At 40.5% G+C, this 27,347-nt stretch overlaps 1 protein-coding gene across 16 annotated transcripts; it reads left to right on the forward strand.

Annotated features, from left to right (window-relative positions):
• Window positions 1-1,071: 1,071 nt before the first annotated feature.
• On the forward strand, window positions 1,072-27,330 carry LOC122623116 (zinc metalloproteinase-disintegrin-like ohanin). Of its 16 annotated transcripts, none has more exons than XM_043802074.1 (25): window positions 1,072-1,230; window positions 1,735-1,855; window positions 6,992-7,787; window positions 8,591-8,641; window positions 8,703-8,851; window positions 8,946-9,002; window positions 9,064-9,137; window positions 9,202-9,274; window positions 9,453-9,599; window positions 9,682-9,981; window positions 10,048-10,217; window positions 10,276-10,445; window positions 10,579-10,742; window positions 10,888-11,052; window positions 11,114-11,258; window positions 11,319-11,490; window positions 11,562-11,681; window positions 11,766-11,943; window positions 12,155-12,305; window positions 13,416-13,521; window positions 19,732-19,890; window positions 20,176-20,237; window positions 22,130-22,916; window positions 24,281-24,640; window positions 25,168-27,330. In XM_043802074.1, exons 3-25 carry the CDS (start codon window positions 7,718-7,720, stop codon window positions 25,814-25,816), a joined length of 4,479 nt encoding a protein of 1,492 aa, XP_043658009.1. In that variant the 5' UTR covers window positions 1,072-1,230; window positions 1,735-1,855; window positions 6,992-7,717; the 3' UTR covers window positions 25,817-27,330. The 16 variants fall into 16 exon arrangements, 14 of the variants coding, with proteins under 14 accessions (XP_043658009.1, XP_043657995.1, XP_043657999.1 ...); XM_043802060.1 differs by lacking the exon at window positions 13,416-13,521 and adding an exon at window positions 15,767-15,905; XM_043802064.1 differs by lacking the exon at window positions 13,416-13,521 and adding an exon at window positions 15,767-15,905 and having other exon boundaries at window positions 24,338-24,640.
• Window positions 27,331-27,347: the final 17 nt, after the last annotated feature.

The raw sequence follows: 27,347 nt of genomic DNA on the forward strand, positions 1-27,347 counted from the left end.
TTCCTGCGATGTTGTAAGTTTCCATGCTAGAAAGCCATTTCACCTATTATAATGTAGCCTTTGTTTATTTTGAAGCTTTTATTCACCCTAACTTCGTTTCAAAACCAGTTAATATAAATCAGGTCACAACTCGCTGGGCGTAGGGATATATCTCCATTGAGTTAGGCGGCGGGGGGCGTGGCCAATCTGTGAAACCCACTGACATGGAGCACTGCAGACCCAGTTCCCTGTCCCTGTCCCTGTCCCTGTGCCTGTCCCTGTGCCTGTCCATTAAGCTGGCCAAGATCTCGCCGGCCAGATAGACGGGCAGACAGGCCGACAGACAGACAGCGAGACAGACACGGCTAGATGGAAATGTACGTAGGCGTAGGTGTATACTACACTTCCTTTTACAATTACGCACCTTTGCACGAATACAATATACCCTTTTGCTCCACATAACGGGCATAAACAGACGTACCCGGATTGTATCACTCGTCGGGGCCAAGGAGTGGATTTTTTCCGAGTTTCGGCGAGAGAGCCGCGCTTGAGAGCATTCGATTCCGACTGCTGAAGAGCCAGGGAACCCGAACATTTCAACATCCTCGCATCCGAATATCCGAATATCCGAACATCCTTGCAGCCGAACAGCAGCACATCCGAGGACCAAAAGGACATGGCCCACAGCCGGAGAGAGCCGAGAGATGCTGAGGTGCGAATGGAATGGAGAGCAGTGGCCACTTGGCCGGGGCTGGGTTGAGATGGTATTGTATGCTATGGTATGGTATGGCATGGCATGGTGTGGGATGGGATGGGATGGCCGGGATTGGGAATCTCCCAGTTGAGATTGCGGCGCTCTGCGACTGCGTCGAACTTGGCTGGCTGAATGGCTGGCTGGTTGCCTCTGGTCGGCAATCGTTTTTCGCCTGGCCAAAATCCTGCAGACGTGTTCGAGAGCTTTAGAACGTTGTTTGCAATTGCGGAAAGCGGTTTGCGAGGCACGAGACACGGCGATAGTTTTTAATAGAAGAAGCAGCAATACAAAAAAAAAAAAATAATACAAAAAGCAAAAAAAAAAAAAACAGAAAAAGAAAAAGAAAACAGCAGAAAAGAAAAGAGTGCAGATGCAAGAAATAGCCGAATAGTTCGCAGCCAGCGGAGCAATAGTTTATTGAGGAATAATCCACGAGTCGGCGCCCAAAAGATCCAACAAATACCCCAGAAACAACTGAATTACCAGCCCAGGCAAAAGTATATATATATATTAACAAAGAAATTCGTTTTCAAATCCCAACACACCGTGAACTCTTAATATATATATATATATATATGTATTCTCATATATATATATATATGCATGTATATATATAAATGAGAAACAGTAAAAGAAAAGAGGAAAAACGAAATGCCGAACGGGTGGGCAAAATGTGAAAACTCAACAAATAATTACTCAGAATCAAATGATTGAGATAGTAACGAAACGCAACGCAGCGCAACGCAACGCAACGCTACGCTAAAATCGGCTACTAAATCAGCACATTTAAATCAAATATGGGAAATACAAAAATAGAATAAATAGATTAAATATATATACATATATATCTAAGTATATATATATATAAATACATATATGCGTGTATATGTATGTGCTGAAGGCGAAAGGAGGAAAGATCATAAAATACATATTTTATGAACATTTTTTGCATATTTTTTTTACTGTTTGGCCAAAATAACAAACTGAGTGTGTTCATAAAGCAGTACAATGTAAACTTAAAAGCAAACTTAAGCGCAAGGATAACAAATAAATCACACCTACTCTCAACTACTGTTTCAATGGATTCTGGCGAATTTTCCGTATTTCCCCGAATTTCCGTAGGTGAGTAGTGCTCAGTACCTCCCATCAACACCCAACACCCATCACCCCCCTCCACCCCCCGTTCGACTTTGGTGCAATTACGTACCCAAGGTATTATATCTATCAGAAATCGGTACATATCCATCTAAATACATATACGTGTGTGCGGGAAAAGTAGTGTGATTCGGTATCCATGGCCCATGGAGTTCCCAACTCTGGCAGATGGAGCTGGTAAGCTGGTTAGCTGGTTAGCTGGCTAGCTGGCTAGCTGGATGGTTGGATGGTTGGATAGTTGGATAGCTTTATGGCCATAATTAAATTGTGAGGGGGGAGGGGGAAAATGTATACTCGGGCCAAAACACATACCACATGCCCAACATACTTACTATTATTGCGAATATGGTCCAACTCCCGACTCTCGAGCGGAAATGAGGCGCGGCTGACTGCGCATGACCAATGAATAATAGCGATACAGAAATGCTTTTATCCCACACTTTGTATTCCAATGCATATCTGGATATCCTCTCTCTCCATCTCGCCATCTCTTCATCTCTCCATCTCGCCATCTCTTCATCTTGCCATCTCTTCATCTCTCCATCTCCCTTCCTCGCCGCCCCATTGGCATGCAAAGGAATTTGGTTTCCTTTTTTTCCATTTTTTTTTTTGGAAAAGGACTCTGGCATTTGGAAGTGTGTCAGGACATCATCGCTTTCTGTGCGTCGCATTGTCGCTTGCAATGAATCGGACTTACTGGCGCTCCTCCGCCAGGACACATTTGTCCAACAATTATTGTGGGTCTGGTCTGGGTGGGCTTTGGGCTTTCGGCTTTGGGTATTGTGTGGTTCTGGGTGGGTCTGCGTTGCCATTGACCCACCTACCCGATGTTGTGCACGGCCAGAAATCGCAACGTGCCCGTCTGTATGGCGATTGTTTTGAAACAATTAAATCCACCGCATAATCCCACGCCAGCCAAACGAAACACGTAACTGGATTTGTGACTCCGTCCGTCTCCGTCTCCGTCTCTGTCACTCCGTCCGTGAGTTTGGGAGCCCGTGAGTTGGGGAGTCCTTTTTAATGGTTAGTTAACTCGTGAGAATTCGGCGCTGGCTGGAAAGTAAACAAGCAGCTGGGAATTTGTTTATCAATCACAGAAATGGTGTCGCACTTCCCATTCGAGTGACAACGCCCAAATGTTTGCTGATCCATAAAGGAAAACAGCACTGCCATTAGATCGCTTTCCCATCCTCCGGAGCTCGGACTTCCCTTTTCGGGCACATTGAAGCCAGATGGGCTGTGTTAAAGCCCCAATCAAAAGGCGGCAAAACAATGGGGCAAAGGCTCTCGGATTAGGTCAAACAACAATGCAGCTATACACACAAAGGAACGGGGTGACTCTATGGGGGAAAGTGAAGATTAGTGGTAATACTTTCCACGGTTGGTTAGTTAGTTAGTTCAAGCACAGGTTTGCTTGCTTTTCTAATAGGTATTCATGATTTTCACAATACTATCTAGATTGAAAACACCTTTTGAGCTGAGTGAGGGAACTTAAATCTAAGCCCAACTTATGGTTCTGCACCAGATTGGAAGCCATGACCTACGAGTAGATGAAATCAATCAAGGCTTGACTTGTTGCCGGTTCCATGAAAATTATTGAAATCATTTGTAAAAGCAGAAAATATTTCCGCAAGTGTAAAACTACAAAATGCTGCCCATTTAGTGCGCAGATACTGGCAAAAACCAATAAATCCCAATAACATGAAGTAAGCCAAGTGTTTTTCACCAAAATAAACTAGTTGTTCGAAACGAATGAATTGAGAAACAGTGGAAACTGTGGAGCACTTCGACTGGGGAGCTGTTGTTACTCCATTCGATTGGGAATAGGGCAAGTTTTAATTGGCGAAGTTGCACAATGAGTGCAATCATTAGGCATTAGTTGGTGCAGACAAAAGTGCGTGGCCCCGCATAAATTGGCAAAAGGGAATAACTCATTTTATTGGCCCTCAGATCCACACACACACACACGTGTGTGCAGTTACCATCTTTGGAATGCCGTCTAGTCGGAGGCTGCGCATTCAGTCTTTGGAGAGCCACCTACCAGCCTCCTAGCAGCCACCTAGCAGCCAGCCGACGACCACGACTCTCGCGTCCTTAATTTTCATCCCTTTATTTATTTATTTTCCTGTCAGCTGCCGCTGTCTGGTGTGTCTGCCCAAGGTTTCTGTTTCTATTTCTATTTCTATTTCTGCGTCTGTTTCGCATTCTGTTTCTGATTCTCAATCTGCTTCTCAGTCTGAATCTGAATCTGAATCTAAAGCTGAATCTGAATCTAAAGCTGATGCTGATTCTGAAGCTGATTCTGGTTATGAGTTTGATTCGACTGTGGACGCCCTCGACAGCGAGGAAAATGTGTCGCAATCCGGAGATTAAATTACCAGGATAGACCAGTTAGCGACCTCGGCTCATCCTCATCTCGTCGTGCTCATCGTCCTCCTCGTGCTCATCTCATCCTGGGCCTTTAAATTATGCGACTTGAGGGTGGGGATGTTGGTAGTTGGTAAGATGTTGTCATATGTATGCGACCAGCCACTTGGCCTGGAGAAGCACTCATCAAGGTGCCCAAAAGTATGCCACAATGTATTTAAAATGTGCATTCTCATCTTCAAGTTGCTTATACCAGTTTGCTGGGGGTGTGTTTCCATCAAATAAAACATCACGTATATGTTATATATCATCCGAATTGTTAAACCACTTAAAGAAGTGTCTAAAAGTATCTATATAATGGTGTATCCCTATATAATGGTGTTTTATCAAATGATTAGTCACTGTTAAGTATGATACACTGTAATCCCCATTCAAAAGTGCCATGCATGCATTTCAGAATATTTATACCTAATTCCACATTATATGTACCTTTAAAAGGACACACAACTTTTTCGGTATACTTGCGCATATTATTTATACGATATTAGTTGAACAGTTGTCACCGGTTTCTAAATGAATAACGAAAAAGCAAATCATTTGCACGCTCAATGTCAATGGTTTGTGCATAAACTTAGTTCGGATAGAGTTTTCTATTAGTCGTAATTGCTTTTTTATTACATTTTCAAAAGTAAATAATTGGATTTCGCTGAAACCTATTGGGTAGCACAGCCACGCCCGTTCGAGATTCGCAAATTGTGCAGTGCTGTGGCAAACATATTTTGAATGCTATTAATTCCCATGAATACATCTCGAAAATAAGTTACATCTCTCGTGTTTCTCTGGGTTTAGAACATGTGTGACTATCCTTGTGGCTCTCCTGTATTTGGTCCTTTATTTCCTCACTTTCCATGTGGGCCAGTGTCGTCTCCTCTTGCGGCAATAAATTATCTCACTGCCTCCTCGCCGAAATGACCCAAATTTCATGTAAAGGAAAATTCAATAAATTATTGCTAAGCATTTGGAAATTTGCAGAACCTGTTGCTTCAGTCGCAGCAACTAAATACTCGTACTTAATTAAGTTCAAGCCTACATTAACTATTGACTTATACAATAAATTATTAAATCATTGTCGCTGTGTTTCGAATTAAATGAAGATAAACATTTTTCTGATAAGAGAAAACCTTTGGATGAATTACTGTTTGTATTACATTTTATTGAAGTTAAGCGCGATTTCAATATGCACTGGATTGCATAAGCTTGTGTTTGAAACAAGTAATTTGAAACTGATTGCTCGCCGGGGCAAAAGAAAAATCACAGTAATTGCAGTAAGAGCAAACATTTAATTTGCACGAACGAACACTTAAACAAATTAGCTGCCCACACTGGGAGAAAAGCAGCCTACAAAACGTATGCAATATTTCTTTTCAAGCTTTGGGCTTAGCATAAATTAGAGGGAGCGAGCGATATGGGCTTCGAATTTCGCCAAGTGTAGGCAATAACTGGCGTCGGCAGCGCAGCTTCCAATTTTCCCCTTTGATCCTATAAATTATGTTCGGCTCTGCTTTTTAGTCTCTGATTATCTTTCCGTGCATACGATTGCTGAATTCTAGACGGACGAGTGAATATTCGGTCACAGCCATCGGTGTGTTTAAATAAACCTTATATAGTAACCTCATATGTAGGTGCAACATCAATCCATTTTTTTGTATGTGACTATTCCAGGGAGTTTGACATACCCGAAGTGAGTGAAACCGATATGGAAACAGTTGTGCAATATTGAAACGAAAGAAAGAAAGTTGAATTGTCGTAATTCGATTGTTGCCACTACTCGCTGACATTCGGAAATGCATTCGCATTCGCATTCACAATCGCATTCACATTCACAATCGCATTTGCAATCGCAATCGCAATCGTCTTTCTTACCTAATGAATATTAATTATTTAATAGGATTTTTCAGCTAATTGAATCTGCTTTCTACCATTTCTCTGTCACCGCTAAATGTCTGTCCTTGCCTAATTAGCGCAAATTAAAATTGTGCACTGTGGCCTCGGAGCGCTCTTCACTGTCCGGTGCGGTGCCCAACATTCAGCACTCAGTATTCAGCATTTAGCATTTAGCATCCAACATCCAACATTCCGCATTGAACATTCACAACCACATCCACACCCACATTCATATCAACACCCATAGTCACAGTCAGTCACATTCACATTCACCTTAGTAGCAATGTGGCTTCTCATTAGTTTCGCTCGGGCAATCCCCTAATGCACAGTTGCAAACAGATTTAACTTGAGCTCTATCTTCGAATCATCGCGCGTCTCTTTTACAAATCAAAACTCTTTGATACCTCAGAACGAAAGTATCTAGAACCAAAATCCATTGATACATATGAACAGATCGAGCAAATGAGTGCTGCACGGTGAAGCAAACAAATAGTATTATTTAATCAGTAGAACATCAAAGTTTTCTTCAGAAATGTGCAATTGTGGGATTTAGACATCAAGATCATACCAGAACATCAAGAATCTAACATCAAGTATCTAAAATAGAGAAACAAAGTAAACAGGCAGCTTCCATATTTTCTAGCTTCAAAAGCAAATAACTATTTTATCCTCTTTGGTAACCCAACATTCAAACTAAATAGAAATAATTACTACACTTATTTGAGGAAGTTTTCAGTTGCCAAAATCAATGTGCCCAATTCATTCCTATAATATACCAATTTCTATTTACAGCACCAAAGGATATCGCTTGCTCATAACTTGGATCGGATTTTGATGCATTTTAGTCCTGCTACAGTTGCAATAAAGAGGCGTTTGGGGAAACGTTGTGAATATTAGAGTGACTGTTAGCATTGAATTTGACACCATTGCCGTTGTTTATTTTCCGAGCTTCCTTGAGCCAAGCCAATCGAAGTCGGTGCGCCGAGTGATGAATGCATCCGAATCCCAGCTGAATCCGGATGCCACTGAAAGCCTAGCCACAGCCCCAGTCACGAACGCAAAACCACTGCCACAGACACAGACACCCAGCAGAATCCAGATCCCAGGAGCGATCCAAATGAAAACGATGTTAGCGCTGAAATTGAAGTGGAGAATGTGTGGTTAAAGCGGTGGAGCTAATTCCCATTCTCGATATGGTTTAGAACTGCTAATCAATTGCATATAGCACAGGACACAGAATACAGGATACAGGATACAGATACAGATAAAGATACAGATACATAGCTACTGATATTGTTACTGATACTGAGATACTCAGATAGTGAGATACTGAGCTACTGAGCTACTGATACTACTGGAGGGAAGTTAACTAATGCAAACAGATATTTTTAAGTACCATATGAAGAGGGCAGTTTTCTATAAATTATTACCGCGAGGAATCAGGAGAGAAAACTAAGACTTAGAAGTGGGGCTGGATTCGACAACTTCACTTTTAATCACAATATTGCAGCCGCCGTCATGTGGATAAACATCGCCAATTTAATCCTCATCATTGCTCAGCTGTGCGTTTTCGTCACATCTGCCGGGGGTAAGTAAATTATTTCATTAATAAACATTATAGCATATAATTATACTACGTACTCGGACAATGCACAAAGTCAAATAGATTTTACCCATCAACCACATAAGTATTTAAATCATGCAAACGCTTTGGTCTCTGCCACAGCGATAAAACAATGTTTTAAGGAGATTAATTAAATCATTGCAACATTATTTCATTCATTTCAAACGAAATTATCCTCAGCAAAACAATTTGCATAAAGTTGAACATGACATGTTACAAATTGCTTTTGCTGCACCATCAACAAGGGGTAATTGTTGCATAACTGACACACACACACAACAACTTCATTTCATGCAGAATATTTTTATTTAATTAATTAAAGCAAATGTGCTGTAAATACGAGCACAACTATTTATCAAATCCATGGCAGTAAAAAATTGTGGGTGCTGTAGAGTTTTAGAATTCCTACGCTTTACCGTCGCATACGAAATTCGGCAAAGCGTTTGGATTCTGAAACCCTACCGATCCATTACCGTATTATTACATTATTAACAATGAAAACACTAATGGGTCAAGGCAATTAGCTCATTAATAAACTTTTAAGTGCTGCACGTCGTCACCAAGCTGATTGGTTTCCTGTGAAAAATAAGAGGGGGCAAAAAATCACATGACACACTGCATTTCCGGTCTTTTTGTCACAAATTGTCATAAATTGAAGGAAGTATCTGTAATAGATCGTCTTTTTTTATAGTAAATAGTTACTCATAGTTAATAGTTTTTATTTCAACAATCGAAGAGTTAAGTAAACGGAAATTACCCTTTTGCAGAAGCAGATTACACACTAGATGATTCATTTTGGAATGAAGAAAGTCCTGTTGGTAAGTAAACCTCTAGTGACGAGCGGATGTAAGTCCTGTTTAACTGTGTGCCACATTTCAGGAGAAGTGGAACGTTTACTTAAGGAGTACAGGCAAAACCAAGAGCTTGTCCGTCGAATTGGTGGTCACTATTACCAAATTATATACCCAGTGCAGCTGCGCCATCACGAGAAGATGGGCATATCCACGCGCGAAGTCAGTCTGCCAAAGGTAAGAGCCCTCACACTCGCGGTGCGCTTCGTCACTAGTCGCGCTTAGCTACGTCTTCAAGTGAACTATACACTTTACTTTTGGGCATTTCCAGCCGGGACAAAGACCTCGACCTCATGACGACAGCGGATTCAACAGGGGAAGAACAAAGGTACGGGGATTATAAACTTGTATTAACTTTGAAACTAATGTTCACTGTTCTGTACTTGCAGAAGCACTTCCATCGCACATCGCTGCTGATTAAAGCATTTAACCACAAATTCCGCTTGGACTTGGAGCTCAATTCGTAAGCTGATACATAGAGTTAATTAAATTTATATGGAATATGATGTGATATGTGTTCTTTTCAGACAACTTCTTTCGCCAAACATACAGCAGAAGCACTACCACGTGGGTGGATATCTGGTGGATGGAAACCGACATGTGAGTTAAGGTTTTAGATTTCAAGCGCGTTACTACACTTTATTTTGAGAATACTTTAGTAAGAAAATTCAGGCTTTCATGACATAAATTCAGTTTCAAAGTTTAGGGGATATAGTACCCTTAGAAATTCTCGTCTCGAGCATCATTTGAACTTAACTATTGGATCGACTTGTTGCAGGATATCGAGCACTGCTACTACCACGGGACCGTGAAGGACTATCCCGGAGCCAGTGCAGCATTCCACACGTGCAACGGCGTCAGTGGCGTCATCCACATCGGCAACGAGACCTTCGTCATCCATCCGTTCTACGGTGGGGATCTGTCCGTAAGTAGTCAACTGAAATGCAATTTCCCAATTTCCCAATTTTCGAATTTTCCAATTTCTCAATCCCCAATTTGCGACCCAGAAACATCCACATGTCATCTTCGAGGCGCGCACAAAGGCGAACAAAGGGTGCGCCAACTCGGGCAATCTGGACTCGTGGCGGCTATCGCGGCGCACAAAGCACTTGTCCGCCGGAGTTGCCGGCGTGGTGGAGGAGATCCTCCAGGCGGGCGTGGGTCGCAACAAGCGGGATGTGCGGGAGGCCACCAAGTACATTGAGACGGCCATCATCGTTGACAAGGCAATGTTCGATAAGCGCAATGGCAGCACTCGGGCGGAGGTCATCCACGATGCCATTCAGGTGGCCAACATAGCCGATCTGGTTGGTAGCCGCTATTAATAGCCAAAAGCCAAGTTAACAATTAAACATTTATTCGCATATCTGCAGTACTTTCGCACGCTGAACACCCGCGTCTCGGTGGTCTACATCGAGACCTGGGGCAAAAACCAGGCGGTCATCGATGGCAGCAAGGATATCAGCAAGGCGATATCCAACTTCAACGACTACACCTCCCGCAATCTCTTCCAAATCGAGCGAGACACCACGCAGCTGCTCACGTAAGCTTGCATCTCAACTTGCAGATACATACCACTACTATATATATATCTCTTCCAGCGGCGAAACATTTGCGGGCGGCGAGGCTGGCATGGCTGTTCCCGAAACTGTTTGCACGCCCCGTGCTGTGGGCATCAGCGTGGATGTGAATGTGTATGAGCCGCACCTTTTGGCCGGCACAATGGCCCACATGATTGGCCATAACATCGGCATGGGACACGACGACGGACGTAAGAATTATCTCATCAATGCCCCAGTGTTCCACGCCAAACAGAATCTCATTTTCTCCCCTCTCCTCTCCTTCTTCTTTTCCCCTATTTTCTTTTGCCCCCCTGTTACCCCCTGTTACCATTTTTGCCGTAGGCGAGGAGTGCTTCTGCCGTGACTGGCACGGTTGCATCATGGCCCAGTCGATTGTGGGCCAGGAGAATGTCCAGCCATACAAATTTTCCGAGTGCAGTAAAAAAGATTACATTGACGCATTGCGGACTGGCCACGGACTGTGTTTGCTCAACAAGCCAAATGAGGTGAGCACCCAGCGGAAAATGGTTCGGCTAGAACCATTCCCTCCTCCGGTTGGGAATTATAGACGCGTTGGGGGAAATAAGTTCCGGTGAAACTTCTTGCACTCAATTCCCTTTGTTTCTATCAATCATTTTGCCGCCGCTTTAGATTGAGTTGCGTCGCAACTGCGGCAACAAGGTGGTCGAGGAGGACGAGGAGTGCGACTGCGGAACCTTCGAGGAGTGTGCTCTGGACCCGTGCTGCGATGGCATAACGTGCAAGTTGAAGTCGGAGGCCCAGTGTGCCAGTGGTGCCTGCTGTGACCAGTGTCGCGTAAGTTTCCACTTGCTCCCGATGTGTGACCCCTCCATAAACATGCATGCCCCCATTCCAGTTGCGGCCCAAGGATTACATCTGCCGCGACTCCAACAACGAGTGCGATCTGCCCGAGTACTGCGACGGCGAGATTGGCCAATGTCCGTCGGATGTCTTCAAGAAGAACGGCTCTCCGTGCGGCCTGAGCAAGACTGGCATCTCAGGTTAGACAGCTATAGATACATAGCATATAGATTGGTACTATATGTGGGTTTATCCTCCAGGTTACTGCTTCCAAGGCTACTGCCCCACGCTGAGTCTGCAGTGCGAGGCCATTTGGGGCTATGGCGGCTCTGCTGCGGATCGTCAGTGCTATGAGCAATTCAATTCCAAGGGCTCCATCAACGGACATTGCGGTCGCGATGCCAACGAACATTACATTAAGTGCGAACCAGAGTGAGTGCCTAGTATATTCCGCAGACCAGTCTGGTGACAGCTCTCAAACACCATGCCCACCTCACCCACAGGAACGTCCAGTGCGGAACCCTGCAGTGCAAGGATGGGGAACGGCAGCCAGTGAACGATGGCATCGATCAGCTCTACTCGAGAACGATCATTTCGATCAAGGGTCAGGAGTTCGAATGCAAGTGCGTAGCAAGTGTCCAGCTGGCTGGAGGAGAGCAGGTGATGTGCGCATAGAGATAGTCTCACAATCGTTTGAGTATTCACAGGGCGACCAGCGGGCAGGTGGGTTCCAACAGCTATCCGGAGCACGGCCTGGTCAAGGACGGAACTCCGTGCGGTGATAATCTAATTTGCCTCAACCAGACGTGTGTCAGTCTCTTCCCCCACGTGGATCAGACCAAGTGCCCAGCCAATTCACAGGGCCTAGAGTGCTCCGAACACGGCGTAAGTCCACAAACTCTACTGCCATCTACTCCTATCTACTCTATCTGCTCCACCGCAAACCTGTACTCCTCATGCATGGCGGGCATGTGAAGAAGGATAACTGTGTGATATGATATGTGTGATCTGATACGATATGATATGATCTGTGTGAAATGTGTGATATGTGCGATACTACCCCGAGCACACTTTGCTTCTTATCTCCGCATTGCAGGTCTGCACCAACACGAACCGCTGTTTCTGCGACATGGGATGGGGCGGCAACGACTGCAGCTCCGTCGTGCTGCTCACCACAGCACTGCCAACCGAAGCACTGCCCACGCCGGAGAACACCATCAAGATGGAGAAGAAAGAAACCCCATATGGTAAGAAGTGACTATGGTGTCGAGTTCAGCTGCTTCAGATGCTTGTATCTCACCTTGCGCCAGCTGGAAGAGACTTCTGAACAAATGAGCAATACGAATTTGTTGAAATCCATCGAGTCTATCGAATGGAGCTGGTCTAATCGAATCCAAACTATTCTATCCTAAGATCCTCAGTACTGGAGCTCTGCTTGAATCGGCTGCAGTGAAGCCTAAACTATGAACTACTTAAGTATTCGGCACTATCCTATTGTGATGTTATCGATTCAAGCAGGGCTCTATCTATTGCTATCATACAATCCAACTATGTGTTGTTGAACAAGGTCAGTATCGCCTGGTTTAATGACGTTGGCAACTCACAATTGAATAATTGGGTGCAATTCAGTTTTGTTACTTGTATGACAATGGTAGTCAGGTCGGTGATTTCTCGTTTGCACACGTAAAGCCATTTGAAACTAACTAAAACTAATTTTAAAAAAGGAACTGTAGGTTAGGACACTCTAAAATAATTTATTCAAACGCTCCATTAAATCACACTGAAGTTTGGGAATTATTTCAATTTGTTACTTATATTACTTATCCTTTTATGGTTTTCTCCGTCTTTTCGATGCATTTTCGACCTCAAGTACTAAATAGTTATTGTTTTCGTAACCCGTAAACTTTTTTGCCTTCATTCCAACGCTAGGTAACTTTGAAAAGAGCTTTGCTTTTATACTCTCGCAGTCGTACAAAAACTTCAAGCAAAGGATATCTATATCTATCTATACATTTACTCAATCATCTCCTAGTCTTTATCAACAATGTCGTTAAGTCTTCCAAATGATTTGAAGTCCCCTTTATATGAGATACCTTCTACTCACTCACAGTATATTTTGTCTACATGTCCCACATTTGTATGCAATCGTATTGTACCAATATCTCTACATGAGTAGCGCGTATCTCTGAAAATCCTACTTTCAGGACTTTCAATTGCTGTATGCGAACGGAAATAATCATTTTTTTCAAGTTTTTATTTTCGGAATTTGTTAATGTTATTTTAAGCGGCAATACAAACCAAGGCGCATATATATTTATATACTTTTATTGAAAATAAAACGCAACCACCATTTGCAGGCACCTCTGACCAAAATAGGATCAGCACATTAACCATGGTCATCATTTTAACAGTTATCGTCAAATGTGTCTTCATTAGTTTTGCAACACTGGCCGTTTGCTACAGGTAGAGTACCGAGCACGTCAAGCTCTTCCTCTTATGAATTTAGCAACACTACAATCACCACACATCAGATTACACACACATTTCACATGCCAACACTTTTTTTTCGATCTTTAACCTCAAGCTTACTGTAAAGCATTTGTAAAGTCTGTAATATCTCTGAACTGAAGTTGGAAACTTTCAGAAATATGTTTTCCTAACTGGATAATTAGTTCCTAATCCTTTTCGGGAAAATGTATATTTTAAAGTTTAAGAAGTTTAGTGGTATGGCCTGTTTCTTTTAACATTCTCGCAAAAGAAGTAAATGCCAACTGTTGACCAATCCTAATACTTTCACTTTCAATAAGACTTCAATGACGTGGCCCTTTAAAATATACATTGCTTTAAAGCTTTTTCAACACTGGCGGAACAAGCCACTGTCTTTGAAGTTCCGACAAGGGTACTCCTTCTTTTCGTGCTCATGAAGTGCTGTACATAAATCTTTGCCACATCCTATCTTATTTTAACTTGGAGTTACTACACACACTCACATGCCAACATCAAACATTTTACTTTTTGACTGCCCTTTGGATTTAATCGCTGTGTGTAAAATATTCGTAGTGCTTTTATAAGTTTCGAAATTGTTCGTGCTTGTAATTTGTCGTCGTAATCTAAAAAATGTCTAATATCAATATTTTTCGTTTCGTATAATTTGGGTTCTTAATTCCATTATGGTTTCCGTATTATTTATGACCATATGCATATAAGAACATATCCGTCAACATAAAATGAAAAACACAGCAAACCATTCGAAATAAATTGAAAACAAAAATTATTCTTTATGAATTTACTTGAAAAAATACCAAAAAAAAAAGTCAATTGCCAATTAAACAAGATGATTTGCCAGGTCATATTTTTTAGATTCTGATTTCTACTCACACCTCTCGTAGGCACACTCACCAGAACACATTAATCAGCCATCATTTATCGACTTACGCACACGATGCCAGAATGGGAAAATTAATAAACTTTAATATTTAAGGACGTTAAAATGCCAAAAACGGTGAGCCAAAATTCTAAAAAGAATAAGTCAGGTATATCATATAAATCCCCTGTATGTGTGAAATTCAACTTTTTTACATGCTTCGTTTTCGGATGTTTTATAAACCTATCTTTTTACTGCACGAAACTCGCGAAAGTAATTAAACATTTTAAAAGCGAATTTTAAAATCAAAGAGAAACAAAATCTATAAAATTAGGTGCAGACGCAAAGTAGTTTCCAAAGCTTTAAGGGTATAAAAATCAAGCACTGCTTGCTTTTCAACGTTACCTGCTTCTATTAAAACCAACATTGAGTTTAAATTTCAATTAATACTTTTACAAAAATGAAAGTTCGTTAAATACTCAACAAGAACTTTAATGGGAAGCAATTAAACTTTCCTGGGAAGCCTCTATCAAAAACTAAAGTATGACTAAGTAGTTTACTGCTTGCCACTGCTTGAAACTATTCTTCCCCTGCGCGAACCAGTTTCGAATCTTATACCTTAAACTCGTTACCCCATCAACGAAAGAAACATTTATGAATAATATGTGAAATGCTCGTTATTAGTGGTAATTAGCACAAATCGATTACCATTGTCATAGAAAAGCGAACAAAAAGCAAAACATTAAACTTACTTTTAAGCAATTGTGAGAATCGTTTATCCGTTTTTTGGCCATTTCAATAACTTTGGCAATCCAAAAGAATATTTCTCAATGAGAACACATACTACAACGTATGCATGTTATCGTTGTTATAAGTTCTATGTTTTATGTCTTTCATAATAGTTAAGTGAAAATGAATTGAACTAAGAAATCGGTACGAAAAAAAAGAAGCAAATCAAAATTCGCAAAAGAATAAGTGAGATGCCTATTATATCCTATTTTCCCCTCAAATGCAACAAAACTTTGTATTTCCTTGTTTTTTCGGCTGACTCACAACCCAACTGCAATAATGAAATGAATAACTACGATAACTACGATAACGATATCTTCCTCGATCAATTCGATAATCACCTGGCGCTATCGCAACGCAACCCAACTAAAAATGGTATCATGCAATAATATGAAATGAAATCACATCAAATGAAATGAAATGAATTGAAATGTATTACTCCATTATACGAAAATACGAAAATACGAAACACTCGAACGAAACTGCACACAAACTGCACAAATGAAATACAATGGGGCACATAACGAAAAACTTGGCTGAAAATTCCTCGTATAGAGAACTACCACGGCTCAAATACAGTGTTCCTAGTCGGTGTTCTAATGTCAGTTGTAGGGTTCGTTTTTATAACATTCACCTTGATGGCATTGTGCTACAGGTCAGTTGTAGTACATAGAAACTTCTCCCTGTGTCTAAGGTTAGTTGAAAAGAAGTAATGAAAAAGCCAGCTTTAAATACAAATACAAATTACAACCACAAAAAGAACAAGCAAAAAAAGTAACATAAAAATATATTTTTTTAAACTTCCAAAAAAAAGAACACTTGCAAATGCAAATATGAAAAAACTTTAGTAAATTTGTTTATTTTGTTTCGCATTTTGATAAATTTGTCTGTGTCGTTGCATTTAAACCATTGTCATTGTTCATTTTTGTTAAGCTTCATATCCAAAAAAAAAAAAAATAATAACCCCAAAACGTACTTTCTTCCACCGTGTAATATCTGAATTCTATTATCAGTAGCGTACGCTGGATTTACTTGAATATTTTATTGATTGTATTTCAGTAAATTGGTCCGTGTTTTGTTTCCAAGATACAAAAAGTCGAATTATTTACTCTTGCTCAAAAATCTGCGTACACAACTGCCTACCTCACACTTGCACATCTGTATACATCCTGATCTTGCTATATCTTTGATTCGTACACTCATACAAACATTTTTCCAAATTTTAGAAATATTCCTTGTGGCAGACTCTAGATCAGAAGTCTAGATCAAGAACTCTCCTTCCTCGAAAGTAATTTCAAAGAAAACATTTTTGAATAACAAAACAATTATGTGGTTCTAAGGCGATTACAATAGTAAAATATTTTTTGAGGATTATAGTGATGCAAATCGGCCTAATATAATAACGATTTAATGCTACTTTTGGTGTTTATTTAAAACGACTATTTATTTTCGTTTTTGAAAAGTGCCCGATTTGATAAAAATAAATCTAAATTCCTTGGATATTATCAGGTTCTCTCAGGAATTTTACTCCTACTAACTAATTGAAAACTTAAAGATGTACATATAATGTAATATGTAAAAAGGATAATTAGGATTATGTTGGCACTAATGAGTTTAAAAAAATACTTACTAAAAAAAGTACGAAGATTGGTTACAATAAATAGGTGACTCCTACTTTTGAGTTCACATTTTTGTTCAACGAAATATGGAAAAGACTGAATAAGGATTAGATACATTAACAAATTAAGTAGTTACGATATTGGTTTCATATTTTTATCTAACATATTTCATTAATTATACCTTTTAGTTAGTCACCGATTCTGGCTTTAAATTCTTATAGTTTTTGAGTCAATAGCACACAATTTGAAAGCGGCTATACAAAGGATTGCCATTTGTGTATGTTATCGTTGTCGTCAGTACGGCGGTGATCTCGTTGACGTTTTTCATTACTACTTTTGTTCAGTTTAGTCTGTCCAGCACTATAATCATGCCAAACTATATCCATATATGTATAATCAACAAGAAAAATAATGCTGTTGTTTCTGCCACCACCATTAAACATACCTGCAGTACGAAACCGATACCGAACCCGAATCAGAATCCGTAACAGAATCCGTAATCGAATCCGTAACAGAATCCGTAATCGAATCCGTAACCGAAACCGTATCCGAACCCGATAAGTAGGGGCATATCCACCATTCGTGGGTTGTGCTCTGTCGATTTAGATAGTAACTCTCTTCATAGTAACTCTCGTAGACCCGAACCCAAACTATTGAGTATGTGAATATGTATTCGTATAGCCCCCCGCTAACTTGCAGCCCAAAGCCAAGAGTAGATATATATACAATATACATCCACGACCTATGCCCATATACCATCCAGCTATATGGGAACGTACATACATATAACCAAGCTGCATATATGGCTTGCGATCGAACACGATCGATATCTTGACTTCTCTTTGCGCTTAGGGCCCAACATAGATGAAACTGACTTTGAGCTATGGTGGTGCTTTCTGCAGAGTAAGCCTCCTGTGTTCCGAAGAGCGAATCTTTATGAAAGCGAATACGAATACAATGTACACACATAAAGCATTTATGTTTTGTTTGTGTAATATGGTATCAACATTGGGATCAAAAACAACACGCACAGATACAGACACAGACACAGATGCAGATACATTTACAGATGCATACATGTACAGATACGAACACGATAACACTGAAACACGAACAGGTACAACAGATACCGATACAGATACAGATACTGTGGCCGAGCCCACAACCGATATGGAAACCGAATACACCCATATCTACCTACTACTGTCGCAATGCATTGAAATTGGAAACACCAATCAAAGTACAAAATAACGACATAGTAATCAATAATCAGTAATCGCTACCGATCATTCCCGGTTAAACATTTCGAATTCAAAGCATTCAAACTTCTCGTGCATGCAGAACCAAATGAAACACATCCGCTGAGAATGTAACATACTATAACATACATATGTTTTGAGAACTTGCCGTGCGAAGAACGTCGGTGACTTTTCAGTACATGAACATGAATCAAATACATTTGAATTTCAATTACATTTATTTACATTTCGAATCAAAATTATTTCCTTCCTTGGACCTTCACTTCCAGTTTGAGCCGCACTGCGCGTAGTTGCATGCGCCTATTCATTGAATTTTCGCGACTAGTTTCTTAGTTTCTTTATCCATATACCTGATTCCGCATGCGAAACATCTACTAATTTGCTGTCCTTACTTTCCTCGATACTTTCATCAATTTCTTCGTACAATTGTACTTTTTCAACTATTGTTTTTGTATTATTTACAAAAGAAACGTGATAGAAACTCCAAAGCTTTAATGCCTTATTACATCAACTTGGCGTGCATTTTACTTTATGTATAGTTTTGAATGGCTTTCAAGTTTTTCCATATATATAAGTGCCTTTGCATTGAAAATGTGATATTTATGCGAACTGCATACTAAATTTAGAGTAAAAGTCCATGTGAGTCTGTGAGTTTGATGCGAATGTCTAAGAGACTGATAATTTTAATAAATGACATGAAATGTTAATGACTGCAAAGGCATTTGATCTTCGGTGTTGCCGAAGCTATGTAGTTTTTTTCATCCTTTTTATGACCCTCTGAAAAATATGCATGTTTGGGTGTAAATATATTTTGAAAGACCAGGCGTATAACTGTGTGTTCATTTTTACAAAACATATATACAATTCATAACAAGAATCTTTATATTCAACCCAAAATGTTTATTCAAAATCTGTAAGCATTTGATTAATTAAGACTCTCATTGCAACATTTCGTTTCCAAACAACAATCAACAACAACATCAATATAATGATCCAACAAAACAAAATCAACAAAAAACCAAATTGAACCTTTTCAAATCGGTATTTATCAAATCAAAAACGAAATCCATAATAAAATCTCTCTGCAATCAAAACATATTTCAACGGGCCATTAAATACACACGCATGCACACGCAACAATTTATGCAAATATAAATTAAATCAAATAAAAATCATAATCAAAATAAACTAAATCGGGTGCATGCGTGTGTATGTGTGCACGTCTTTACCTCGTACTCTTCAAATAAACCATAAACATTGTTTATTTATTTACTAACCGAACCAAACTGAACCAAAAACCAAACCAAACCCAAAACCAAACCAAAAACCAAACCAAAAATCAAACCAAACCAAAACCAAAAAACATATACAAACCAACGATTTACCCATCCTGTCCCCATAATTACAAAACACTCTGACGTAAAATTAATTTTGCTGCATAATTCAATAAAATAAATGCGATAACTGACTTCATATATCTGTAAAACACGCATAACTTTACGCTTTAAATTATTACACATACTATATACATTGGAGTGTATGCAAAATCTATAATATATATAACGCATATAAATGAATAAACAACTACAACTACAACGACAACAACTACACCGTGATTGTGGGTACCCCGATGGCCACATAGGCGAAAGACCACCACACTGAAGTACGACCCGCCCTATTCGAAGAAACCCATTGCCAAGAGCTACGGCGGAGCGGCGACGGCGCCCAACCATCACTCCGTGGAAGAGGTCTCCTTGGACGGATCCAGCAAGTTAGTCTATGCCAATCAGACTGGCTTCAGGTGTGTATCCGCAAAGAAATTGGCACACTTTGGTTGTAAACGATGCAGCAGTCACTTGATCATGCCACCCAGCTGGTTACTCGTTTACAGCCTTCATAGCATAGAATCTATGATGGTGCGGTGATATACGATGCATCAGCAACGAGAAAACGGTTCCAATTGGAAAGCTGTGCGGCAAAAGTAGAAGCTGCTGGCTGATTCATCGTTTACCATCACTACAAGTAGCTTGGTTCCTGCTTTACTACAGACTATGATTTGCCCCTATTTCATTATTATCCTTCACAGGGACAAGGGAATCCATGGACGACGCTACACGACATGTGGCGAGGACGACCAGTCACATGCAGGTTAATACATTATGTTTACAATTATTAAATAACTTGTGCTTAGATTAGATTCACAAACAAAGTGGCTAAGGGGTGTCACCGAAACCTTGTAGATTCGAATTTCGACTAAAAGTCCCAAAACGGTGTTACAGAAATCGAAAATAAATATTATTATTACAAATGCTTGCTATATTTTCTAGCTAACAACATATTTTTGACTTTTGTAAATCAATATTACGCCTGTGTAGATTTCTGAACCACCAAAGGATTTTTAAGAGGTTTTCTATTTCTCTTGAGATTTCCGTGAGATCCCTGATTTTGAATTTGTATTGTATTTTAGGGGAGGTTCTCGTTCTGTGGCCTCTAAAATTTTCCTTTTTCAAAAACCCATATTCTAATCATCTAGGGCACACATTAGGTATCAAAGCATCATTTCTTACACATATTCACAGAAATTAGGGATACCATTAGTTTTTGCAATACAGTGAACGGGAATTTCCCCCTAAAAACTAAGTAATCGTATATTAATGGAAGAACGGTTTGCAATAATTTGTGTTCCTATGTTTCCCGCTTAACAGTTTAGATGCCTTCCATGTTAACGAGCTAAATTTGAATAGAATAACTCTTGATTATCGTTTACTGCTTGTACTCTTCAGAGCTTCTATTATTGCAGTTACTGTTTGACATTAATACTCTACTCAATAGCAATCATAAGTTTATTTTCAGCAAACATATATGTTGTTTATCTATACATACGTACACTTCCCCAACAAGCTTCTTATGCCCTTTTTAAGCGACCCGAGTTTTCATCTTTGTTTTTGTCGCAGCTTTTCTAAATAAATTATTAAACTATTTGTGGGTTTCCTCAACAGTCTTAAGCTAATTCCATAAACTATGAATCTATACAATCCTTGTTAAAGAGGTAAATAAGCCCTTCCGACCCTATTGTATTTATATATTGGATCAGAATCAGCATCCAAGTCGATCTTGTTAAATATCGTTTTGAAATTACCTAAAAAGGGCTGAAAAGCATTGTCTACATATTTTTTGTTGGCACTTTAATGAACTGTTTTGATGTTTATGTTAATAAAGATACAATTAGTTAACTTTAACATCCTTCAAAGGGTATTTTATTTATTTACTTTATGTTGTTTTGCTATCAACGGAAGGCAGGCCATCAAAAAAGTTGATGTTAATTAATAACTTCATAAATATTACTAAAGAGAATACGTTCGATATACATGTTAACTTTTCCGACCCTTCTTTGTATATATATTCTTGATCAGCATCAACCTAAAACAGTCTGTCCGTATAAAACAGTCTGTCCGTCCGTATAAGCGTCGAAAGTTAGGCTACAAAGTATTATAAATGTTATAAATGTTGATATCACTGTTTGGTTGTTTAAAGAAATTTTAAAACTATATTTTTTGAAGAAAACTTGTAGTTTTTGATCAGTATTTTTGGTTTACCTCCTTTTGGATTCTGAAAATTAGATACTTTTTTTGTAATTTTGCATCGACTCGCATGATAATGATGATCAGTAATATATAAACTAAATAGGGTTCAAAACAACAAACACACGCACACACACAGTTGACCAAGAATCAGGAATCTTTTTGCAAGGGACAAAGACTATTCACAAGTAGAAACCAATTGCTGTATGGAAATTGCATAACCAATTAGCCAAACTAACAGAGTTCAAGTGAATAACCACATACTACATGTGTAGGTACATATTTCTTGTGAAAATTAAGTATACGTATGTACATACATAAGACACCCCTCACTATAATCGCTGTTTTGCAGTCACGCGCCTATTCTCTACCTGAAAAATTTGTACTATATTCCCTTTACATGCACATTGGAACTAAATACTAACGTCAAACCTAATGCATTATTATTGGCTGCCACAGAGAAGGGTATATTAAAGAAGCACGGCTACGGTCTGGTGCACGGTGAGCAGCTAAAAGACAAATGGGGCGATGACAATCAGTCCGATAACCTCGAGCTTATAACCCAAGACGGCACCCTGGCGTCGACGAGCGGCGGTGCGGCTGCCTCCGAGGTGGAGCGCACGTTGAAATCCCTCAATGGTTATCATGAGGACATCTTGGAGGCGCTGCGGAATGCGGCCACGCACCGGGGAACCGGAACCGGAAACACGCCCGTCGGCAGCGGCAGCCTGAGCGAGGAGATGCTGCGCAAGACGCTGCAGGACTGCAACAACTCCCAGCTGGGCTACTCGGCGGAGCAGTACAAGCGTAACATTGGCTCCAAGTCCAGTTCGCGGGAGAACATCTGCGACAATGCCGCCGTCCATGCGATCATCCTCGATGGCAGCGGCGGCGGACTCGGCGGCATGGGACTGGGCTCGAGCGTGGGAGCCGGCGGCGGATCGACGTCCATGTCGGGTGGAATGCCGGGCCATGGCGGCACCATGCTCCATCACCATCGATCGCAGCACCAGCTGCATCAGCCGTCGACGGTGGCGCTGCAGCCGCAGCAGCTGGATGACGATGATGCACCGTCGACGGGACCGCTGCGTATACGCAATCTGGAGGACCTGATCAGGCAGCTAGAGCACCACTCGTCCCGTCACATGAGTCCCAGCGGATCCGAGGATATACGAATGTCGGAAACAGAGGCCGATCGACACTATAGATTAGAAAGTTCCGCAGCTTGTAGTGAGTCATCTCAAGGGTTAGTGTTATTTCTTCTGCTTCAGAACTTAATCACCGTAAACCTCTTTAAGTATTGGCACCGAGTCAGTCAGACACCCGAAAAGCCTGTCCTGTCCTGTTCTCTTCTGTTCTGTTCTGTCTCGTTCTGTCTCGTTCTGTCTCGTCCTGTCACGTCCTGTCTTGTATTGTCTTGTCTTGTCCACATAAAACAATCGATCGAATAATCGAACCAATCGAACTAATCGAAATAATCGAGAAATCGCACATTCGCTTGAAACACACTTCAACATTTAAATGACTAACTGCAGTGACTATGAATATATAATTCATGATTTCTTAGAAGTTTTTAAACACCTACTATCTGTATTGCGCTTTGTAACATGGTATTGAACGTAGGCAGTGAACAGTTGCTTCCCATTAACCAACCGTATTCTTAATAGTCAACGCGTTTTAATTTTCCAATAGTCAATCAATGTGATACCGAAATTTCCAATTTACCCACTACTACTAAACTAAATCGTAGAGCAAGTGATTAATAACCCAATATATACAACATATATATTCGATGGCTTGAGAGTATCTCACATGTTCATACAAAACAACTAACGAAGACTAAAGCCTCATATACTCATCCAAAAAAAAGCATATACAACAAACAACTAACTCATGATGTTAATTTAAAACCGAAAACTACCGACCTACCTACCATTAAGGCATGAAAGCCACTGCTTGTTTGTACTGCAGTATATTAAAATGTAATTCAAGCCAATGCCAATTTATATTCGCATTTCTTGCAGGCTTCAGGCTGGAATACCTTGTGTGATAAAGGTTGGTTGCCCCTCTAACTAACTCACTTACTCGTACATACATATGTAACTTACTACCATCTTGATCTTGATTGTGGTCTTATTTCTTAAGGGTCTTGACTTCACATCGTTTACTATTCCTATTTACTATTACGTAATCACTTGCACATCTTTTTAAACAACAACTACAACAACTAAAATGACAACAACTACAAAACTACAAAAACAACGACGACAACAACAACAACCAATAGAACAACTTGCATTGTAACAAATGCGTTGACATATTGCTCTTAAGTTCCTCATGGCTATCGGTCTCTGTTTTGGTCTCGGTTTCAGGCTCAGTCCAAATCCAAATCCAAATCTCGTTTGCCTGTCGTTTCTCTCATCCAAATCCAATGGAATCCCTAAATCAAAGCTAACAAAAAAAAAGAAAAAGAAAACATCAAAAATAAAATAACCCAAGTACCAAGTTCCAAGTTCCAAGTCCCAAGTCCGAATAACCAAATCCATGAACTCCCATGCCACTAAATAATTTGATTATCTGCTTGCCTCTTCTTATCCTTATCGCCTATAGCTCCAATCAGCAAATACCACAATCTCAGAAAACCGCTACAATTCATGCGTCTTACAGCAGAAGCTGTCGTCCCCGTTCCGATGAGGAGTCCCGATTCACATTCGGCGGCGGACGCTACCGACAGCCGGCATCATCTGGACGCCATGCGCCGCACCAGTCGCACTCACCCCACGCATTCGGACACCACACGCACCACTCCCATGCCCACGGACATGCCACGCACGGTCCACACTCGTCCCATCACTCATCGCACACCCATTTGCAGCAGGAGGACGAGGGCATCTACGAGACCGCTGACCACCACGAGCGCCAGGTGGTCGACGCTCGACTCGACTGCCACGAGACACCAGATAGCGAGAGGTAGGTCCCAGCCTCTTTTTCTGTCTCTTGGTTCCATTACCATTAGTCATTGCCAGGCCATTATCCACTACTACCCATTACCCTAGCCACGTAGAGAGCCGCTCGTAAACGATGCAGCAGCTCAGCGATCTAGCTAAGATATAATTGATATGATTTAAGCTACTGTAAGGAACTAAGATAATCTGCTGCTGATGCATCATTTATGAGCAGCTCAGCAGTTTGTAGCATTTGATTTTTGCCCACACCCACAGTTACCCCAAACCCAATTGGCCTGTGCCTTCTAGTTTATGGATAATACCACATTGATGTGATTAGATGCCCAATTTAAATTGGCTAGATTGATTGAGAACAATGCCGTAGCATGTGAAAGATGTTTAATACTTAGAGTCCACACAGGAAACCCTCTGTTATCCATCCATCCATCCATTTAGTCCAATCCCAGTCCCAGTTCCGTTCCGCTTCCTTGATGGCCCCCGTTTGTTTTCTTACCATGTGCCGTTGTTCCTGCTACGATTATTATTTTCTAGTGATGACTTTATTCAAGCTCAACAACAGTTAGCCCGGTGGGCGAGTGAGGATGTGGTATCCGTCGTGGTATTGGACCAGCCGCCATCCGGTACAATGTCGGATTCCCAACCATACATCGACGTCGGACCCATTTCGGGGGCTATAGCGCAGCAGCAGCAGCAGCATCCGCATCAGCAGCAACAGCATCCACATCAGCACCACGGCGATCATCATCAGTCCTCCGCAGCGGCAGCGGTATCGGGATCGGGATCGGGAGTGGCAGCGGCGACATCGGTGGCCAACAGTTCTATAATGGCTTTGCCAATCGTCCCAAATGGTATAAGTGTAAGTCAGAGGGACTACTATCCATCCCCGCCCTCAACGGAAACGGAAAGCAGTGGAAGTGTTATCCAGCCGCCCATTCGTCGCGGTTTGCAATCGGCGGCAGCAGCAGCAGCGGCGGCAGACACGGCGGCTCTAAGTCAGCAGCAGCAGCATCAGCAGCAATTGCAGCTCCTTCAGCTGCCAATTTATCAGCAGCATCCGCATCAGCATCAGCATCCGCATCAGCATCATCATCAGCAGCAATCAGGCGATACCAGCAGCAGCAACAACAGTCAGTCCGAACAAATCATCGAGAATGGCTGCTACCCGGAATATAAGCATTGATATTGTTATCTACATGGTAGAGGAGATCATTCCCATGGTCCATACGATCCATATGATCCATGTGCTCTGTGTGGTCCATGTGCTCCATGTGGTCCATGTCGTCCATGTGGTCCATGTGGTCCATACCGCATCAGAAATCGCGCATAGATCAACAATCAGCCACGCCCACTCCACTCCACTCACATGTGCCCGGAGCCAGCGCGCAGCTAGCTTTCTCTCTAAATAAATGAAATTTGTATCGACCTTTATGATTACTTTAGCATAGTTACCAATACGTTGCTCGTGTATAAGCACATAAATAAATGAATTTAGCCCTAAGTAGTTAAGTAAATAAATGTAAATGTGAAGACAGCAGACAGCAGACAAAAACCAAACCAAACTAGTTAACGTAAAATGGAGAGGAGTTAGGCAAAGGACATAAAAATTAGCACACAAATTGAAATGAAAAATGGTAAATGATAAATGGTATATGAAAAATGGAAAACGAAAAATGGAAATGAATATGGAAAAACCAAACTTAACAAGCAACAAAAAATGTGTATTCTTATGTGTGAGTGGTAAATAAATAGCCATACTTTATTCATAGATTAATGACAATTATTAAGTGAGTGCATCCCAATTTATATTCATAGTCGTATAATTGTATACGTATAATGATGAGACACAACCGAAAGCAAAAGCAAAAAGCAAAAAAACAAAACCCAAAACCAAAACAAGAACCCAAACCGAAAACAACAGCAACAGCATTAGCGAAATAAATAATTAAAAATTGGGAAATATTTACATATTTTTTGCATACCTCGGACCAAGCAATGCCAACGTTCGAGTAGGAAAATCTTTCAAAAAAAAAACCATAAAACAAAAACCGTAAACAGAAAAGAGAAAACTACAAAAAAAATAAACAAATAACAAAACACAAAAATAAATAAACACAAAACGCAGCTGTAAATATGAAAATTAATATTTATGCTAGTTAGTAAATTATACGATCCTTTGCTGGACGTGTAGAGAACTTGAACATTTCGATGGTCACGGATAAGCGGCAGGAAAAATACAATTGTGCACTGGGCCCAGCCCGGGCTTTAAAAAAAACCCCCTTATTGGGGCAATCTTACACCGACTGATAGAAAATTTTGGGCTATATTGCCAGTTCTCGTTCAATAATCTTAAAAACAAAAAACCAAAAAAACCAAAGAAGACAAAAAACAAAAACAAAAAAACCAAGTGGAATGAATAACAAAAAAGCTATATACATAATGAATAATTAAAATAATTCAAGAAAACATGAAAACGTGAGAGCGGAGAAAAATTAAATTGGAAATATTAATATCTGTATGGTTAAAGTATGAATATGATCAACATAAAGTTAAGGACAATGCTAATGTTAATTTATCGGTTTTGAAACATCAGTAATATATCGTATTGTACCGTAAATTAAGCCATTTAGAATGAAACGTACGAATTAAAATTATTTTCCAGCTTTACAACATCCTTTCGTCTTAATTTGGGTGCCCAGGGCTTTCCATTTGTC

Source organism: Drosophila teissieri, chromosome X (assembly GCF_016746235.2).
Source record: "Drosophila teissieri strain GT53w chromosome X, Prin_Dtei_1.1, whole genome shotgun sequence".
Lineage (NCBI taxonomy): Eukaryota > Metazoa > Arthropoda > Insecta > Diptera > Drosophilidae > Drosophila > Drosophila teissieri.

Coding starts and splice junctions, on each gene's coding strand:
- LOC122623116 (XM_043802060.1), top strand. CDS start 7,718: ATGTGGATAAACATCGCCAATTTAATCCTCATCATTGCTCAGCTGTGC. Junction 12,306..15,766: donor GAAGAAAGAAACCCCATATG/GTAAGAAGTGAC, acceptor TTCCTCGTATAG/AGAACTACCACGGCTCAAAT. Junction 20,238..22,129: donor GGACGACCAGTCACATGCAG/GTTAATACATTA, acceptor TGGCTGCCACAG/AGAAGGGTATATTAAAGAAG.